The sequence below is a fragment of the Pseudopodoces humilis genome, chromosome 8, assembly GCF_049639895.1.
Source record: "Pseudopodoces humilis isolate 2021_Gansu_Grassland_sample_001 chromosome 8, ASM4963989v1, whole genome shotgun sequence".
Lineage (NCBI taxonomy): Eukaryota > Metazoa > Chordata > Aves > Passeriformes > Paridae > Pseudopodoces > Pseudopodoces humilis.
The window spans coordinates 35,563,045-35,583,074 of record NC_142207.1 but is presented as its reverse complement, the minus strand read 5'-3'; the positions used below and the strand labels follow the sequence as shown (position 1 = coordinate 35,583,074).

General features: G+C 43.7%; 1 protein-coding gene across 18 annotated transcripts in view; it reads left to right on the top strand.

Annotated features, from left to right (window-relative positions):
• LRRFIP1 (LRR binding FLII interacting protein 1) overlaps positions 1-20,030 on the top strand; it is a 100,410-nt gene that overhangs the window by 52,406 nt on the left and 27,974 nt on the right. For 8 of the 18 annotated variants that reach the window (XM_088059151.1, XM_014257776.2, XM_014257771.2 and 5 more), the window contains exons 4-13: positions 1,156-1,203; positions 2,456-2,500; positions 3,004-3,054; positions 6,382-6,414; positions 7,468-7,515; positions 10,451-10,507; positions 13,344-13,424; positions 14,584-14,628; positions 15,552-15,617; positions 18,549-18,626. The exons of 2 other annotated variants lie outside the window; for them this stretch is intronic. In XM_088059151.1, the coding sequence (XP_087915277.1) occupies positions 1,156-1,203; positions 2,456-2,500; positions 3,004-3,054; positions 6,382-6,414; positions 7,468-7,515; positions 10,451-10,507; positions 13,344-13,424; positions 14,584-14,628; positions 15,552-15,617; positions 18,549-18,626 (552 nt within the window). The remainder of the gene's footprint in view (positions 1-1,155; positions 1,204-2,455; positions 2,501-3,003; positions 3,055-6,381; positions 6,415-7,467; positions 7,516-10,450; positions 10,508-13,343; positions 13,425-14,583; positions 14,629-15,551; positions 15,618-18,548; positions 18,627-20,030) is intronic. 8 more of the 18 variants (XM_014257777.2, XM_014257779.2, XM_014257765.2 and 5 more) reach the window with 4 other exon arrangements.

The following is a 20,030-nucleotide window of genomic DNA, read 5'->3' as shown; positions in this document are numbered from 1 at the left end:
CAAAGCTCTGGGAGTTCATGGAATTTTCAGAGGTCATTCTCAGGCTGAGATGTGCATAACAGTTAATTTTATAACAAGCTGGTGTGTAAGTTATGAATCTGAAGTGGGAATAAAATAATACAGCACTGAAGAATGTGCAGCTGCTTGTTTTGGTTTATCAATAAATAGTGAATGCGTTTTGAAGGGTGAAAATAAAATTACATTAATGCCATTGAGTGAGTGCTAAAACCAGAGTGCAATACAGAACAGGTTTCTGATTTTTTTTTTTTTTGATAATTTCCCAAGGTTTTGGCTGTTGATACTCCTGCCTCCTCAAGCCTGTAAGGAAGCTGTAAAATACATATTATTCTTCCTTAATTAAGCAGCATTTCCACTTGGTTATAGCTGCACTTTAGGCCAGTGATTTTAATTCACACAGAAATCATTTTAATGGGCACCACTAAAAATGCAAAATTCCTGAGACCAGATTTGACAGGTTTGTTTGGGGAGGAAGAAAAGTCCCGTTGAACCTGTGGATCTTTGAACAACTTCCTGCCTGGAGGAAATTCAAGTTCATTGGGAAGTTCCCAGTGTTGTCCTTGCCTGCACTGGTGGATCTTGTCCTCTTGCACCCTTGTTGGTGCTGCCACTGCTGTCAGGTGGCTCAAATGTAGGCAAAAAGCTCTGAAAGGAGTTCTGTGGAGCAGAGATCCAGCAAATCAGGGTGCCCAGAGATGAATTGTATCCAACTTGTCTGCCCAGTTTGACAAACCTTTACGGGAAACATGATTTGACAGCAATTTTCATCCTGGAAGTGTCCTGTGCTCGCCTCCCTTGTAATGAGTCTTGACTTAACTGGGTCAGGAATTCAAGACTCATTACTCTCCTTGCTCCTGTCCCCCAGCACGGGGGCTTTTGCACTGCTGTGGGAGGAGAAGCTGCTGAGCTTTGGTCATCCCCAAACTCCCCAAACTCCCCAACCTCCCCTTTCCCCTTTCCCAGCAGTTTTTGCCAGGCACGTGCTGCAGAGGGCTCCGGTGCCGTGCGCCACAGCTCTCCCTGGCACGTTCGTGTGGAGGTGTGTGGCTTGGCCAAGGCCTGGCGGTGCATGTCTAAATGTTCTGCGTTTGCTTTTCTCATCTAAATTCTACTTTTTTTTCCCTTTTCTGTCTGTAGAAATATTATGGGCTGGATACTAAGTGGGGAGACATCGAGCAATGGATGGTAGGACTTGATCAACGTAGCTCAACAACTTTTGTGTGTTGAAGTTCTGTGTAGTTCATAGAGTTTGAGATCCCTCAAAATAGGTATTTTCATGCATTGGGAGTGTGAATTCTGCTCCAAGCAATCCCACAGTCTTGCTTTTCCAACTGAAATGTGAGTTTTGATCAGCTTAATATTGGCAAGGACTGGGTTAGAGCCATCTCTTTTTACAGACCTGTGTCCACACTATCACTGGAAGGTTAGGTTAGGATAAAAACCTGTTAAAGCCCCTTGGGATACAGGGAGCATTTGTGCTCATTTTACTCTTTGTGGGTTTCACCACCATTTGAGTGTTCTTAAATCTGCCTTCAGGTAAATTGTGGACAAGTTTCACTCATGCTGTTTCATTTCCCTTAGCACTTACTGGCCCAGGGAAATCCCTCAGATGAGTTATTACTGTTATGGTGGTAATCCTTGCTTTTTTCCAATAATACAATGTCCTGGATTTTAGAATTTGCTAAAACCAGTGAATACAGTATTGAGCCACTAGCAACATCTGACTGTTTTAACACCCATGATATGAGATGAAGAAGTTGCTAATGGGCTGGAAGTCACTGGCTTCAAATGTCTTTCAACCCTAAGTTTATAAAACCAGTTACCAGCAATGCCAGATGAAAGCTGTGGCCTTGCCTGCCAAAGCTGAGTAGTGCACACTGGAAAAGGCAAAATTGAGCAGCTGGCTTCCAGTGTGGAAGGTAACTTCCCAAACTCCTTGGTCTTTGATATTTAATCAATAAGTGCTGGTTTGCATGGACCACCCAACCACGCCAGACTCACACTGAGTCTCCTCAAATCCTTGCTGGATGAGCATAACTCCACCTTACTGGCAGTTCCCTTGCCTGGAAATCAGCTCACCTGTGAGAACCTGTTGACTACAATGTTGAAACCATTTTTATTTTTTTTTTTAATGTTTTCTACTGCTGTTTCTAAATTCAGTGGCAGATTAATTTGTTAAAATTGGCCTGTTGAAATGTGAAACATCTGACAGCGTTTCCAGTGTCGCAGAGGCTGTGTAGCAGGGGGGAAGAAATTTGGGGTCACATAGGAGGGAGGAAGGGTTTTTCTGCTTTGACAGGGTATCACCTCCCATTTTTTGGTTTAACTTTACTGTCTCCTAAGCGTGGCTGGAGTTCACTGTGTGTTTCTGGAACACTCTGTTGCCGTCTCTGTCCTCTCACCACCTCCCTCTGTTTTCTCTCTGCTGCCTTGGTAGGAAGACAGTGAGCGTTATTCCCGTAGAGCCCGAAGAAATGCCTCGGTCAGTACCTACTTTTGCTTTTCTTGTTTAGCCAGACATTTCAGATTAAGAAAACAGATGTGTATAAGGCACTTCCCTCTCAAAAGAAAAGAACCAAAGCAAGCTCCCGCCACCCCCGGCAAGTGGAAACCCCAAAGCCACTTCCTGCCTTCTCTGTCCTCTCCCCAGTCACTCCAGGGAGCTTTTGCAAATGTGCAGGAATAAAGGGGGTGAAAGTGAGGAAATAACCTGTTTGGAGTGTTTAATGTTCATTAAAGAGCCAAGAGCATAGAGCAAGCTCCTCCTTCACCCTACAGTAAAATGCTTGAGTGTTTCTTGGGCAGGGTATGGTTTCATTTGCTTTCTGCTTATACTTTCAATGCCATTCTTTTTTATAAACATTGAGTTTTTGCATCTTTCCCTTCCTCCTGTCCCATCAAAGCCATCAATCAGCATTTGCCTCAGTGCCTGTTACCTGTGTTCTTTTCACTGTTTTTTTTTGTCTCTACGCTTTCTCTCGCTAGGCTTCGGATGAAGATGAGCGCATGTCAGTGGGTAGCCGTGGAAGCCTGAGGGTTGGTAAAAACTGCAATCTCTGTGTGCATGTCTGTCTTTGGGTGTCACTGTCCCCCCGTGCCCCTCACTCCCAGGGGATCATCCTTGACGTGTTCCATGTAGGGTTTTTTCAAGTACACGTGGATCACTGATTCTCTCCAGTGTGTGCCCTGTGCAGGACCCTTTGTGGTCACTGTTCTTCGCTCTTGCAGGAAGGACTTAGCCAAGACATTGGTATCTGCATGCACCTTGTAAGCTCCCCTGTTTCACTCTTGATACTTGGAAATTTGGGAAGGGGAAGTGCTAGTGGGGTCGGTGTTTATTAGCTCAGGAAACCAGAAGTGATTGATCAGTGGAAATAAGTGTCGAGCGCTTTGAAATTGCAGGGGAATAATCATAAAATAACAGAATAGCCTGAGCTGGAATGGACCCACAGGGATCATTGATCCAGCTCCTGTCCCTGCACAGACACCCCAACAATCCCATCCCTGAGAGCGTTGTCCAAAGGCTCCTGGGGCTCTGGCAGCCTTGGGGCTGTGCCCATTCCCTCTGGAGCCCCAGCACTATCTGGAGGAAGAACCTTTCCCTGACGTATAACCCAAAAATCCCTCTGACACAGCTCCAGCTGTTCCCTTAGGTTCTATCACTGGTTACTTGCTTTAAAAATGCTTTAGAAATACTTGAAAATCATCTGCAGGCCTGGGCTTTGTGGAGGGCAGGATTAGTAAAGCACTGGGTACTCATCTGTAGGAAAAGTTCAAACACTGTTTTTTTTTTTCCTCAAAATGTCCAGACAGTATTTTCCCAGATAACACATATTTATATAAACCTTAACTCTGTTTTAACATAGAGTCTACAAGACTTACTAAAAAAAAAAAAATAAATTGCTACTGCAGAGCCTGCCCAGGAATCCCACTGTAATATTGCACAAAATGTGCTTCAAAATCTAAAATGCTTCCTTGTTCCCTTTTTAGTGGAATCCTTATTGATACTTATGAAGTGCTGTTAAAACCCTTTTTCCTCAAGATGACAAACTTGAGTGCTTTTCAGAGCTAGGAGATGCCTCAAAGCTCCAAAGATTCAGTGAAGAAAAGCCTCTCTCTGCACAGCTGAACGTGAAAAGTGGTGTTTATTTTACTTAGGGTTAAATGTTGACATATGGAAGTGTTTTTTGGAGGGGAAAAAAATCTCTAGCTCAGTTGAAATATCAATTCCATCTATTTAGAAGGTGATGACAACACAAATGGGTTGTTTATCCCTGGCTGTAAAGCGGCACGATGCAAACACACTGGCTCTGTGTTTATGGCACATCTTCATCTGAAACGTCTTCTCTTCATGGAAATCCACCACTGATTCTTTCTGAGGTGTTTTTGCAACACAATCCTGTGGTTTATAGACATTTAAAGAACAGAAGCCTTGCATTCTGCCTCCTCATCATTCCTTGGAGAAGCTTTTCTGGCCTTTTTTCCCCAAGCAGTCTCAGGTTGCGATAAACAGCGCTGGCCTGGTGAACAGCAGCCTGCAGCTGCTCTGTGGGATGGCCCCAAATTCCTCATACTTCTGCAAGGAATGTCCTTCTCTGGCAGAAGGATCTGACTGAAACTTTCCATGCTGGTGTTTCTCAGTGGTGTTGCACAGACCCTGTCCCCATAAAGCAGCATTTGGTGGATGCACTGACACTTTGGCAAAAACAGGAAAAGTTTTGACAGAGCTTCCTTCCCTCATTCTTGTGTCACTGGCATTGTAGAAGCACGTAAATATTTGCCAGTCTGAACTGAAATTTACTCTTCTGTGTCTTCCAGTTTTTTATTCACAATTAACTGATAAAATCACAGAATGGGTTGAGTTGGAAAAGACCTTCAAATCATCTTGTTCCACCCCCTTCCATGGGCAGGGACACCTTCCACTATCGCAGATTGCTCCAAGCCCCATCCAGCCTGGTCTGGAATACTTCCAGGGAGCAGCCATAGCTTCCCAAGGCAACCTGTGCTGGGCCTCACCTCCATCACAGGGAAGAATTTCTTCCTAATACCCAATTTAAACCTATTTTTTTTTTTTTCAGTTTAAAGCCATTCTTTCCTTTCCTGTCACTCCAGGCCCTTGTAAACAGCCTCTCTGATCACTTTCCCAGTGTGGGTACAGGAGATGCCTTTAGTAATTTGACCACATCTCTGGCTAATCTGTGAAGGTTTGGCTCTTGCTGCATCTGTCTTCAAAATAACAAAGATAAAAACCCCAAAAATTTTGACCAATCTTAAAAAATTACCTGAATTCTAGTGTCCAGTTTGGCTTTGGAGCTACTTTAGCCTGAAGACAGCATCAGAAACAGTTGCCTTGTGTTCATGAAGGGTTTATAAAATGACTTGGAGAATTCTGAATGATGCTGTCTTTTTGGATATTTGAAGGCTCTCCTCCCATTGTTACAGGATGCCATTTTTGGAAAATTCATCTTCCATCTTTGGCACTTAGGCTCCTTGCACTGTGAGGGGCTGGTGGTGTCAGGGGTTCCTTTTTGTAGCTGTGCTTCCCTTCTATACAGGAAGTTTTCACTGAAATGAGCCAATATCAGACATTCAACTTCTCCCTAGGGCTTCACCACCTCACTGATCTGTGTGGGTTTCACTCTGGGCTTTTCTCCTGGAATATTTTTGAAGTGGATGCCTGGACTGCAGGCACCAGGGATGCGCTGCAGTAGCTTTTGGGGAGTTTCTGAATGCTTCTGGCAGAGCTGGCAGTGCTCCACACTGCAGAACCTCCAGAGATATTCATTAGACCATGCCAGCAAATGGGCTGGAGCTCCACAGCAGTGGATGTGCTGCAAACAGGGACCTGGGATCCAGGGAGTCCTGGCTTGGACTGGCTCCTCAGCTGCCATGGAGAGGCTTCTTCAGCAGCTTCTCTGATGATCCTGAACCCATCAACAGCTCCTGCCACTCCTGTTTCAGGAGTTCTGCAAGTTCAATTCTGTATCATGCAGATTTTCCTAGGAAGTTCAGTAACATCATTCTGTGTTGAGGCTCTTGGGCCTCTCTTCAGTCCCTTTTCTATTTAATTTGTCCTGGTTCTCCTACTTCCCAGCTGGCTGCCTCTAATCCAACACCACCAGCATGAAATATTGTGTTATCAATCACTCCTGATTAATTCATGCATCCTCGTTTGTATCCTCCCAATTTTCAAACTTGTCCCTTTGTTCAAGAAACCTTGCATTATCAAAGTTCTTTAGTTGGGATTTACATCTCCCTGCCTATTTTTGTGTTTGTTTGTTTTGTTTTGGGGAGTTCCTTTGATTGACATAACTTGTGTTTTCCTTTTTGTTCTGATTTTCCTCTCCTCTCATGCCTTTACAGTCTCATTTGGAATATGCCAGCACCTACCCAGTGGTGAGAATAGTCTGCAATTTGCAGTGTGTGTGTGTGTGTGTGTGTGTGTGTGTTCAAAAACTAATCATGAAGAAGAAGCTAACACAGGTTCTGATAACTGCTCTGAGATCAGTGTGATCTGGAAGGATCCTGAGGCAGTTTGTGGTCTGTGATGTCAGGATGCCACTTCCCTCCTCCTGCTCTGCACAATTCAGATGAGAAGTGACAAATGATTAGAGAGATCTGAGCTAGGTTTAGCCCAGTAGTTACCACAGGCAGAGCAGAATGGCTTGGATTTCCCCTAAAAACTGTCTCTGTTAAACCTGTCCATTGTTGGACCAGATGCATCTGGATTAATTTCAGCACAGATCTGGAAAGGAATAAAAATCTCATAAACTCACTGTAGATAGATCTAGCAAAGGTGGCAGGACAAACACATTGCCTACCAAAGCTGCAGCTTGTGTTCCCTTCACTCTAGAGGACAAAATCAGATTAATAATTATGCTTTGACAGCGAGTATTTCCTCTCTCAAACACTGAGAGAAAGCTGGCTCCTGAAAGAACAGAAAGGAACAATGAGGATTAAATCTCAGTTTAAAACATTTCCTGCTGCCTCATGTTAACTGGAGGTGTCCTGGTGTCTGCAGGAAGCAAACTGGGGAGTGCAATTCCATAGATTCTCCCGCTTTTCGCCTCTCCTTCATCCCTGGCGCTATTTCCCATTAGGAATGCATCTATTTGTGTGTGACCTACATCCCAGAATAGTTCAAACACATTTGGGTTTTGCATGGCTGTATTGATACAGTCAGGATGGACAGCTGGTAGCTCTGTTAATTGACTGAAGCCAGCCAGCGTGACTGATTGGAGCCGTGGCTGCTAAATTTGACAGCACTATCATAATTTTAACAATATTCCCTAATAACTGGGCGTTTGACTCCGAGGGTGGATTCGCTGCTGGGCGCTCACTGAGCCGTGCTCTGCTCATGTTCCTGCATGGGGATGTGCATGCCAGGCTCAGGATGGGTGTGCACAGACTCACTGATCTTCTCACCCCCCATTCTTAATCCCACTGCAGGCTGGATTAGAGAGTGAGAGGACCAAAAAGAAGAACTACTCCAAAGCAGTATGTATTTTTATCTGTCTCAGAGAGGGTTCTGCCTACAAACCCACTGTGGCAGGACAAGGAGTGTGTGCAAGTGCGAGAGCTGCCAGCCCAATGTCAAGGATACGCCAAAACTGTCAGCACTTGCTGATAATGAGTATAATAATGAGCATCAGTTCGTCCCCCAAATGTGGGATAATCCAAACTCTTAATTCAATGCTGTACATAAAGAGCAGAAAAACTCAAAACCTTACTGGAGTTGTAAGATGGCACAGAAATAGGTAATATTGAGAGAATATCACAGAATCCCAAATGGTTTGGATTAAGAAGGGACATTAAAGCCCATCTCATTCCACCCCCCTGCCAGAGGTGAATCTTCCGGGAAGCAATTCCAGGCAGGCAAAGAGGACAGAAGAGAGGGTGAATTGGGAGTATTTCTGTGGAGGGAAGGCTCCTCATCACAAGTGGAGTCTGGCTTGAGGTTCTTTGCTAGACTGGAAACAAGCAGAGAATTTTTCTGAGGGCTGGGAGTTGGATGTGGGATAGAGAAAGCACGAGCCACAGCCGGAGGTAAGAAAGATTACAAGCAGAAATGGACACAATGACAGCGGAATGGTTTCCTTTGTCAAAAGGAAGAAGAAAATACAGAGAGAAATAGGGTCACTGAAGGGAGAACAAGTAAAATTGAGTCATTTCAGCCTCTCTAGTATGCAGTTTTATTTGTTCCAGATTTTGTGAGGGGTCAGATGCTTTGCATGTAAATGTGGCCTAAAACGAAGGTCAGATAAAACTGACCCTGCTCTCCAAGAGCTGCCTGGAGCATTTGCCTTCAAAAATATGCACTGGAGAGGTTTCTGGAGAGGATGGGTCAGAGGGGCAGGGGAAACAGCCTCAGCTCTGGGGCTTCAGGCTGAAATCTGAAAGACACAGGGCAGATTCCTTTAGAAGGGACTGAACTGTAAAGTGATAACAAATTAACCTGGCCTTGTGTAAAAATTCATCATGCCAATTCAACTGGAGTTCCTTAGCAAGAATTGTTTAAGGTAATTATTTAAGGGCATAAAGGATGTTACTGTAAATTGACTGTAAGGCTTTTGGCGTGTCTCTACGTGACATTAAGTGAAACCTTGGGCCAGATCTCGTTCTTGTAAAAGGAATGTACAGTTGGAAAATAACTTTGTTAGAAAACAAGGCAGCTGGGAAGGATCTCAGCTGGTCTGTTCCCATCTAAGACAGCATCATCTGGGTTTTTTAAGGAGGGAAAAGCAGTTCCCCAGGAGTCTGTATTGCCTGGCTGGCTAAGTGCAGGGAGTGAAAGCAGTTTCATACAAGAGTGAAAATGATAATGGTAAACAGGAGACAACTTGTCAAAACAGAATAACAGTAAAAACAAATGAGGAATACCACATCTGGGAAAAATGAAGGTACTATTACAAAGTAATAGGATGGTTCAGATAGTGATCAGAGGTTGCATTTAATCAATATTACACCGTTGAAAAAGGCAAACAAGTCCTCAGTGTGGCAATAAAAGGGGTGGTGGAGGTAATTGGTCTGCACTGAGGCTGAGATGCAGCATTGCCTTCAGCTGCTGGAAATCCATTTTAGCCATTCTTCAGGGAAGTGTTTGAGAAATTCAAGGAGCCTGGAAAAAAAAAAAAAAACAAACCCTGGTAAAAGCTGGAAAGAAGCCAAGCTGTGTGAGAAGGCTATACAGCAGTATTGCAAATCAGTTCTTGAATAAAAGAAACTTGGATGTTTGCCTTCCATTTGGCTGATAATATTGCATTTCAATAGAGAATCTAAGCTTTTCCCAGAAGTAGCGTTCCCAGCTTGGCTCTGAACTGGTTTCTGAGTTAATTTGTTTAATTTTTTATGGAAGCTGCTGAAAAGTGATGATAAATATTTCTCTTGGAAATTGATTCAGATTGGTTCTAGTGGATTTTCATTTCGGGAACGCATTAAAACATGGACTTCAAAACTTAATTTTAAAAGAAATTCTAATTAAATTTCCACTAAACCCCCACCCCAAATACACAGAGTGCTTCCTTGTTTTCAGTGTTAAACCAGGGCTTGTTGTGAGGTGATACCAGAACAGTGAATTGCTGGGGAAACCTGAGCTTTTAATGCTATTGATAGAGGAGACTTTCGGGCCTGTCCTCTCTTCTTCACCACCGCATTCCCAGACTCAGGACTGAGTCACTGTAATTGTTTTGTTTTATTCCCAGCACTGCTGCCACAGGGATTTGAAGCACCTCACCTTGTTTATGGAACAGTCCTTCTGGGCCTGTTTGTTTTTCCTCCCTTGAGGGAAAACATCTTCCTGACACCAGGGAGGACAGCTGAGCCCACCCAAATCTCTTAGCAGCTCTCAGACTGCTGCAGAATCCTGGGCTGTGGCAGATGGACACTGTCTGGGTTTAATTTTGATGCTCAGAATCAAAAAGAAGATAATTTATACAGCACTGCATGTTCACTAAGCTGGGTTTCTCAAATAGAATTAATTCTTCTACTACAGTTTGCTGGTTTTTAGGTGCTTAGCTGCCTGAGGTATAAATAGCTGTAGTGATATATGCCTTTTATTGCAGTTTCTGATCTCCTTTTTGTGCCCATTTTGTCCCCTATTTCCCTTCACAGTGTTTGAATACAGACCAGTAATAATAAGAGAGGCCATAAAAAAAAAGGGGGGGAGGGGGATCAAAAAGGGCAAGCAGGAATATCCTTGACATTTTTGGCTGTTCTAGAGGTAGTGACACAAATGTTTGTGTCCTCATGTTTGAAATCATGACCTAATCCTGCACTGCTCCTGTTCCTGGTATATCTTTGAAAAGTTCTGTCTCTGCCTTTGCTTTTCATAAGTGATGACATTTGCTTAAAAATTCCCTTCGGGGGTCTATGTCAATTTTTCTTCTCTCCTTTTTTTTCTTTCCCTTTTTTTTTTCCTTTCCTTCCATAACAGACCAATGGTTATGAGGAAGACGTGTATGGATCATCCCAGAGTAGAAAATCTAGCAGGGTTAGTAGATGATTTCTATTGCTGTAAAATTCTATTACTCCATTTAATGGGATTAAACTAATTAGCAAATTCTTTTGGGTGGTGAAGCAGGTTTTTCCTGTCTTGCATGTTGTGGGGTTTGGAGTTTGTCAGACACTGGAGGTGCATCAAGAAACTGTCTGGGAAATAAAAAAAATATCAAAAATCAGGCTGCGAGTGAGGATTCTCAGAAATTCATACAGAAAGATCTTGGAAGCCAGAACTGCTTGAACTTGTAAACAAAACTGGGTAAAAATTACATTGTGACAGCACTAGCAGGGAGGATTCCCACCTGCTGGAAACAGAATGAGTGCTTTTCAGCTTCTGCAAGGTGTTCATGCCTGCTCTAGTACTGAATCTCCTAATTTAGTCCATGCCTTGAGATTTGCTTAGTTAAGATGAATTAAATTGAATTTTCTCCAAATGCACATTGTTTATTTGAAGTTTGCTTAACTAAACACCTTTGGTTTTTTGGGTTTTTTTTGGTTTTTTTTGTTTGTTTGTTTGTTTTTTCCTTTATAAACCATATGCTAGGATTGCTGGAAACGCCTACAGCTGAAGAGCCAGTGCAAGTGTTCCCACTTAACTACTTAACATTGACGACCTTTTATTTCTAGTCCAAAAAAGCTTAATTATTAACTCCATTGTGAGGATGCAGGTCACAGTGTTCCCTCCTGTTCCAGCACAGCAAGTGTTGTGTGTCAATTATAGCAACTCCTGGCCCTGCTTTGTTAAATACTGGGGATTGTGCAAATGATTTAAAGGGGTTGTCCAAGCACAGCCTGGGGGCAGAGGGGGAACTGTTTGGGGTTTTTTTCCCTTTATTTTAACAAAGCCAGACAAAAGTTCAGAGCCTGTTGATCTTTGTGCTATCAAGGCTTCTAAAGAAATTTAGTGGTATGCAGCCTAAAGCTCAGTGTTTAGGCCAAAAATAAACTCCATTTAAGCCTCCATTTAGCCAAGTGTTTGAGCAATAACACACTGAACATAGAGAGAGTTCAGGGGTTACTTTGTAGGCATGAAGTTAAGCAGGATAAACAGTGAAAGGGTTCACTGATATTTCACATCCATTTGAAATTGTTGCTGCTTTATAATTTAACTGGCATTACATGGATAAGAGAAAATGAAATACTGTTGCTTGAGCTGCTAAGAGAACAGCCTGTCCTGTTGCTGGCACCCTTGCTGGCCCATTTGAGGAGTTCAAGGAGCTTTATTCTGTAGCACTGGTGACAAATGATGTTCTTACTCTTCACTGACATACTGCAGTGCTACAAGGACCACAGGGAGAGCAAAATATCTGCAAGAAAGTCATCCAGGGAGAAGAGGTTGTTTGGTTTCCATTTAAATAATTTAAAATCATGCTGGAATTAGCATTTGCAGCATGGGGGGGTTTAGTCTGAGTAAGGCTTAATTACAGCAACATCGTTAGTTCCTTGTAGTTCCATTGCTGTTTGGATTAATTATTAATTAGGATGGGGAGGAGAGTTTGGGGGTAACTCAGAACAGCTGAAACTTCAAACCAAATTGATGCCAGCCTGGCTGGCGTTCACTTTTTAGGAGTGTTCTGTCCAAAATGCCCAAGCTGAATCATAAAGATTGTTGAAGTGACAAGGAAAAATGAAAAAGAGGAAATTTCTTCAGGACAGCAGGGAAATGATGAATGAACCTGCTGGCAATGGCTGTTTCTACAATAAGTGTCCAGTTTTAAGTCACAGAATGGACTGATCTCCATGTGGACACTGAACTTGCAGTGTCACAGGTTGATCCCTTAAATATGATTAATGCCATGTGCTTAAATAGTCCACGTGCAGATTGCAGACTCTTAAGCAGGAATGAAAGTAACTTTAAGAAGTTCAGTTCAGGTTTCCTTTCAGTAAAAGTCTTATTTTGCAGGTATTGTTTGGGTGGTATTGGTTTGTGGTTGGTTGTTTCTTGGGTTAGGTTTTTCTCGAGGTTGGTCAATGATTTGCCCTCAGCCTGTCCCTGTGGGTATTGTGTCAGATCTAAAGGTGTGTTCGCTCATGGTGACAGAAGAAAGCAAACTAATTTCTTTAATTTGCCACAGATCTGCCTCCTTTGTGATGAAATTAACTCCTCCACGGACCACAGTGGTGAAGCGAGGATGAGTTAGGGTTTGTGAGAAGCCGACTGCTGAAAGCAGAGAGCCTTGGCTGTCTAGACCCCCATGAGAAATGTTTGGAGAGGAAATGTTTGGAGAGGAAAGGTGTCAGGGAACAGGTGTAAAAGGAGAGCTCTGGAGAGTAGCAAAGCAGGTGAAGGTGTGAGATCTTTCAGAACAACCATTCCTCATTAAGATCCCCCGAGTGGACCAAAAGTGCAGTTGTGACTGGATGCAAGGCAGAAAGCAGGGAAAGAAGGTGCTTCATTTAAAGAAGATGTTTAATGTACACAGTCTCACTTCTTAGAGTTTTCTCCCCACTCAGTCTTGCTATATCTGACAGCTCGCATTTCCTGCTGGGCACAGCCAGCAGCTTTGGTCCCTGGCTTTGGTCTCCATCTCCCAGGATCTCACCTTCTCCTGAGGGTGCAGCTTACAGGACACAAACTCCTCAGGCTCTCAGGAGAAAGCTGACCACCTCTCTCACCAGTGCATTTTTCCAGCGCTTGAAAGGTCACATAATTTTCACACATCCTCAAAGCTATAATGCAGTTCTCTCTTCTTTTTGCATCTGTGACCACTTTGACTGCTTTGCAGTTTGTAATCATCTAATTTACTTTTTGCTTCCCTTTAAAGGAATAAAGAATGAAGCTGAGTTCTCAAGGAGTTTTTTTTTCTGCTTTGTTTGTTTTAATGCAGGCTTCGTACTACTCTGACCTGGGCCTCCCCAACAGCAGCTATGCTTCCACATCTCAACTTTCTTCCCAAAATGGAAATTGGGTCTGTTGCCCTCTGGCTTCACCTGGCCTGGACTTTGTTTGGATAATACAACCTCTTGTACTTAGGAATCAGTTTGGACCAATTGTAGCTCTTTTTTAGTGAAACTTTAAAAAGCCCCAAACAAATCAGACCTTTTAAGATTGGAATGAGTAATGGAAAACTGTTTTCAAATGAGCACAGTCAGTTTTCCTTTGCTGCTCCTCCCTTTCCTTGTCTGCCATTGGCCTCAATTGGTCTGGAAAGATAAGGGAAATCTTAATTACCTGAAGTTCTTTACTTGAGGCAGCTCCTCTGCATAGCGTGTCAGTCTGGTGAGCTTGAGACAATCCAGTCTGCACAAGATGAAATTACAGAGAGGCAATTCCCAGAGTGCTGGAAGAACATCAGGGAAGCTGTAAAACCCCCGGGAGGTTGGATTGTCCCCTGTGTGTGGCAGAGCTCAGCCAGCCCAGTGCCAGCAGAGCTCCAACAGTGCTCCAGGTCCTGCCTGGGGGCACAGCACAGGGCTATGGATGGGGCACTGGCAGCAGGACCTGGCCTCAAGCCCTGGGCTGGGGATCACTGCTGGAGTCTCTCTTGCACCCAGTTCTGCCAGACACAGCGAGTGCTGTGTTGTTTAACTGCTGCATCTCGGGGGGGATGGTTACTAACATTTGTTTCAGGCTGCTCTGACTGAAGTGCTTGGAATTTTTTCCTGAATTAGTTGGGTTTTCTCTGCATTTGTGAATAATAAAGCACACAGGAGATGATCTTGCAGCTGTGTGTATGTTGAAGCACTTCTGTGCAGCTCTTTTTCTGGCTTTGGTTGGAGTGAGGAGAAACCCCTTTTCTGGATCCTGTACACAAATGTGTGGGAGACAATAACAGCTTAACAACCTAAAATTAAATTATGCTGTTTTGCTTTTGCGTACTGTCCTGCCCTCCCTTCCTGTAGGAAATGCACGTGTCTGCTTGGTATTCTTGGTCTTTGGGAGCTGAGATCTAATGCTTTCATGGTGCAGATGACTAATATTTTCTGTACTGGGTTTCCTTCTGTTGTCGTGTAGTGATCCTAATCTCTCACCAAGAGGGTTAATTCTGCTGTAGGCACCTTTCTTTTGTTTTGTTTTTGTTTAATTTACTCTGCCAAACCAAAAAGTCTTGTGCTTGTCTCCTTCAGCCCTCCCTGCTGTACAGCGATGCCCTGCCAGCCAGGAGTTACAGGGTTTGTTGTGCTGATGCTCTGAACATCACCAGATGCACCAACACCAGAGCCACTCACCCCCAGCCATGCACATGTTGTCTCCTGCCTCTGTCTGTAATTCCTGTTGGGGTGCATTTGTCTCACACCCTGGTGTCCCACCCATCTGAATGCCACGTGTGTGATGCTGTTTGTGCAGACCTGGGGTTGCTGATCCTTCCTTTAATTCCTGTTGGGACTGTGCTCATGGGGTTGTGATGCTGCCACGGGTGTCGTGTCTATGTGGAGAGAGTTGTCTTCCTTGGTGTATTTTCAGGAGCAGGACAGAGAGGCAACATCAATTCTTGCTGCTTGCTTAACTCACAAAAGTCTGTTCACAAATTTTTTTAGACAAATTCCTGCCTTCTTGTTTAAAATTAGCTTCTTGGAACTTTTTCCCAAAGCTTAAAGGTAGAGTTTCCTACTCCCCTTGTGTTTCCTGAGCCATATATCTCTATGCTAAACTGGAGACAGTCTTAAAATATGCATTTTCCTCCTATTTTATTAATTTCCTAAACTGGCTGGTAAGTGAGGCTTATCAGGTGGGAGTTTTCCCTCTCACTGCCAGCACCAGCAATGAAGGTGAAACAGATGGGAACAGTTTAAGAATTGATGTAGCCATTTCATGGCTAGGCAGTCAAAGTGTTGAATTCGACTTGAATTGAAGCCCTGGGAGAAGGGTTAGAAATGCATGGGGTGTGATGGCCTCGGGATGTGTCAGATCTTGCACGTCTCCCGTGGCGCTCCCCAGGTCGCATTGGACCTTCCCTTGCATGCTGCTTGTGGTTGCACACAGGAGATGTCCCTGTCCTTGCCCATCCTGCTCGCTGCCACGTGTCCTCGGTGAATTTGTGATTCAAATCAGCTTCAGCTGCCACTCCTGTGCTGACTCTGTGTTTTAATTGTAGGCGTCTGTGTACGAGGAGAGCGTTTACAGCGGGAGCCGGCGCTATAGTGCCCCCAGTTCCCGCGCTGTAAGAGGTTTTCTGCATTTCCCTGCTCTGTGTCCGTCCTTTGCTGGCCTGAGGAATGTTTCACGTGGGCTGTGTGACATCCAGGGCCTGCTGCTGCACGCAGCAGAATTGGGAACACCATTCCCATGAGCTTCCATGAAGTAACGAATAGTGATCAATGAGAACTCGCCCCTCTGTGGGACAGGGAATCCAGTTCTGCCTTGGTTTGCAGATAAAACACCTTGGAAAGGCCATACATGAAGTCCTTTCCCTCCCTGAGACTTAATTCTTCTTGTCAAAACTCAGAAAAATACAAGTTTAAAAAAATAATCAGTCAAAAATTTAAAAATCAGTTCCACGTAAGCAGTGTGAAGTAAATTACATTTGTGAATATATGGCTTGCTTGGTTTTGTTTCTTGCATTTATATTCAAATTATTTTGCATTCATATATGTGACAGTGCTTCCAAAATGTGTGTTCCTGAGAGTGGAGGTCTCTGTCATGGATGGGGAGCAACAATATAAGGAATAACTATATAAATTGTTTACTTTTGAGAAAGAGAAACTCCAGGAGTCGGTTTACAGATTAAAAGGCAGAAAATGCCTTCACCTCTTCTCCTCTGTGGGTGTTTGGGCCAGGCAGTCCATCTGCTGCTGCTGTGTCCACCTGGGGGGGGGAAAAAAAATAACAGCCAATCTCTTTAGATTTTTAAGTCCTCTTCTGTGGGCCCACTGCTTATTCTGCCTCTCATCCCTTTCACTGATGGTAGCAAAACCCAACCAACCAAAAAAACCACAACAAACACATAGGCACCATCTAAGGCTATAAGAGTGAAAAGCCTCAAGCCAGAGCACTGATGTTACATTAACTTTAAGCATTTTTATTAGCTTGGAGGAGGAAACACTTTCAAGAATGCTTTACTAAGCACTTCAAGGGCTGTGCCATCCTCTTGCCATCCCACTGATTCACAGCTGTGAGAAATCATCCACAGCAAACCTATCAGCCCAAAACCTGTTTGCAAGCCTTTCATGGGCTATCAATGGCATGAGCAGGGAACACTGACTAAAAAAACACTGATGCTTTCCCCTCCCTCCATCCCCATCCCACCCTGAGCCACAGGTATTTGTGTGTAACCCAGCCTTTCCAGTTCCTGCTGCCTGTAGTAATGAGAGAGTTGAAACAGGAGGGGTTTGCCTCAGAGGCAGCGACCTTGTCACAATAACTGTGGTTGTTTTAATGCCTCTGAACCTTGCAGCACTTTTGACGTGGAGAGGGGAGTGCCACCTTGGTTGGCTGTTCCCAAAAAATATTTTTGGAAGAGCAGGTGAATGCAGGGCTGAAAGTAGCCTTGCTTGGTCACAGCAACTCACTTCCATAGTCAGGCCTGCAATGCACAGGGAGCAACTGTGGAATAAACAGGGCCTGGAAACATTAATATGGGACTCATCAGTAGTTAAAAAAAAGTAGTAAAACTTTTTTCCTGTCATGTGTTTCAAGTTTATTCTAAACCCTTCTTTTGTTAAACATAAAACACTGCAGTGACCAGACAAAAATCTGTATTTTTACTTCAGTGCTTTTTGTCTTTAATTTAGGAATTAAGGTATGATTGGCAATAGCTGTAAACAGTGTGCAGCAGTTTTATGCTACACATATTCTCACCTCTGAAATGAAGATCAGGTGCACAAAGCCACTGTAAGACACAGAGTCCTAGAATGGTTGGGGTTGGAAGGGACATTAAAGGCCACCTTGTTCCCACCCCCTGCCCTGGGCAGGGTCACCTTCCACTATCCCAGGTTGCTCCAAGCCCTGTCCAACACTGAATATTCCAGGGATGGGGCAGCCACAGCTCCTCTGGACACCCTCTGCCAGGGCCTCCCTCTGGGAGCATCTGAGGACACTGCCCTGCCCATGGACTCGCTGAAGGCTGTGCACCTTGAATGTTTTGTGGTCAGTGGCTGACCCTATCCTTGTGCTCTAGCTGGGGTTATTTCCAGCTTACCCTCTCACCATTTATTAGTGCTGCAAGCTTAATTTGCAGGTGATGCTGTGCTGCTTCGTTACTGTGACTAATGATGATGGAGCAGCCCTGCACTGGCTTGGTGAAGGCCTGTCTGTCTCTGTAAAGCTAAAGAGTCCAAGAATTCCTGTAGTGGCCAAGTGACTTAATAAAAAAAACATTAAAAAAACCCTTAGCAACTCCAAAGTATGATAATTCTTCAGGTTTCTGTGTGTTTGTATCTGAGAAACAGTCCTAATCACCTCTGAAATAACCTCATTATTTCTAAAGTAAGTTCTAGATCTGATGCTTTAAACTTTCATTTCCCTGCTCCATTTCCAATGCATTAAAAGCTTTGGAAATAAAACAGCATAGACACATTTTGTCCTTGTCAGCAACCAGCCAGCCCAGTCCTGCACCTCTGTTTAGATGTTTCCTTTTAAAGAAAAGCTAAAAGACTTCTTTGGCAGGAGATGAGGACTGTGGGTGCTGGAAAACCAGGAGAGAGAGACAGTCTCTGAGCTGGGCTCAGTTTTTACTTTAATCTCCTCATAGATGGATGTTTCTTCCTTTGGCCTGTGGAACACTTGTTCATTGGGAACATGGGAAAGTGATTCACCAGAGAGCCTCAGAGCTCTTGGAAAGTAGTAGGATGGAGCCTTTTGTAGAGAAACTGAATTGTTTACTTGTCACTGGTACCTGAAGAGATATAAAGAAATGATTTGTATTCTAAGAATTGAATCAAAACTCTGCTTGAACTGCCAGTGGAATTACTGCTTGTTTTAATTTTCAAATTAACAATTCTCTGACTTTTACTGCTGTTCTTTTGTCCAGCTGCACGTAACCATCTCTTTAACTAATTTCAGATGTGATGCTGTGCATCCCCTCCTGCTTCCTATCCCACTTCTAATGCCTTTCTCTTTTCTCTGCCTGCTGTTCCTGGTTTTCCTGCTGCAGCCTTCTGAGTACAGCTGCTACCTTGGTTCGGGATCTCGGGCATCCTCCAGAGCCAGCTCTGCTCGGGCCAGTCCAGTGGTGAGCTCCTCTATTTCTCTTTGTCCTTCAGTTGTTTCATTCCTCTCTTCTTCAAGGTCTTTTTTGTACAGAAAAGTCACTGTTCCTCATGAGGCAGTTTCTTAAGGGATAAATTGGACCTCCTGGTCAATTAAGCACTTAAGACAAAGAAACTAGAGGAGAAATTGCAAAACCGGAGTGATTTCTATGCAGATGCATGTTTTTACAACAGAAAATACACTCTGGACTCATGGCAATGCTATATTTGCTTTAAATGGAGAATAAAGCACAGCAAGGTTACTGTGGAAAAGACTGGGTTGTTGATGGAAGTGCTGTGAATCCTTTGGGGAGCAGGAAACCCTCATTCAAGCAGTTCAGTTTCTCTCCAGTGAGCACTATTTTGGTGCAAAGTAGCAGGGCTCTCCAGAGGTTTGAACATCTTTTTGGAACTGTAGAGTGCCAGGCACTGCAGTCTTTAGCATGGTGAAGTGCTAGAAGGATAAGGAGTACCCATCACAAGCTGTGGCTGAACAACACTTAAGTGCTAAAGGCCTGTCCTTCCCCTGCTTTTAGGGGATTTCTGTCTTTAATTTCTTTAATGGCATGTTGTGCTTTCTCTCTGTGGCTGTTAACAGCTCTGGGTAGCTTTCTGATTTATTTCCAAGCATGGGGACAGCTGCTGAGTGCAGTAGGATGTCTCGTAGAGGAGACGTGAAGTTTACAGTAAACTGAAATATAACAACATTAATTTGCCACAGAGAGTAAGTTTTGTAGTCTGCCATTTGAAAACTGATACAGCAGAGCTGTGTGCTCTGAAGTTTTGGTGCTCCAAGGGTGCATCCACTTTTTTAAATTATTAAAAACAGAGGGATTTTAATCAGATAATGTATGGCAGCCGGTGAGCTATAAATAAATCAGTGTTTTAATTAGCCCCTGAACCTGAGTCCCTAAGCTATGAGTTCTTGCTGAATATAACTTATATTGCTAATACATCTTAAATGGCTTTGCAAACTGAATTTCAATTACCCCCAAAGCAAAAATGAATCAGAATAAAAGGGGATTCCGTTACAATTCTGTAAGGGTAATAAGAATTGGGTACCCACACACTGCAGTCTGTTTCTATTAGGTGTTTTCTGTATGCCAACTGAGTCATTCCTGCAAGGGAGGTTTCTGATTTTAAATTCCCTGCTTACACTTTGGCCTCTTGGTGTGCAAGTGGCTGGAGATGGTTTGCTGTGTCAGCTGAATCTGCTCTGCAAGGAGACAGCAGGCACTCCTTAAATTACTCCTTAAGAAACAAACTTTTTTTGTTTTAATTAGTGGTTTATTGCCCAGTGTGAAGAGCTTCCCTTATCTCTGTCACCTTGAAGGAAAGCAGAGGGTTAACATCATACTGAGTCCAGGTGATCCTGAAAGTTCTTATCA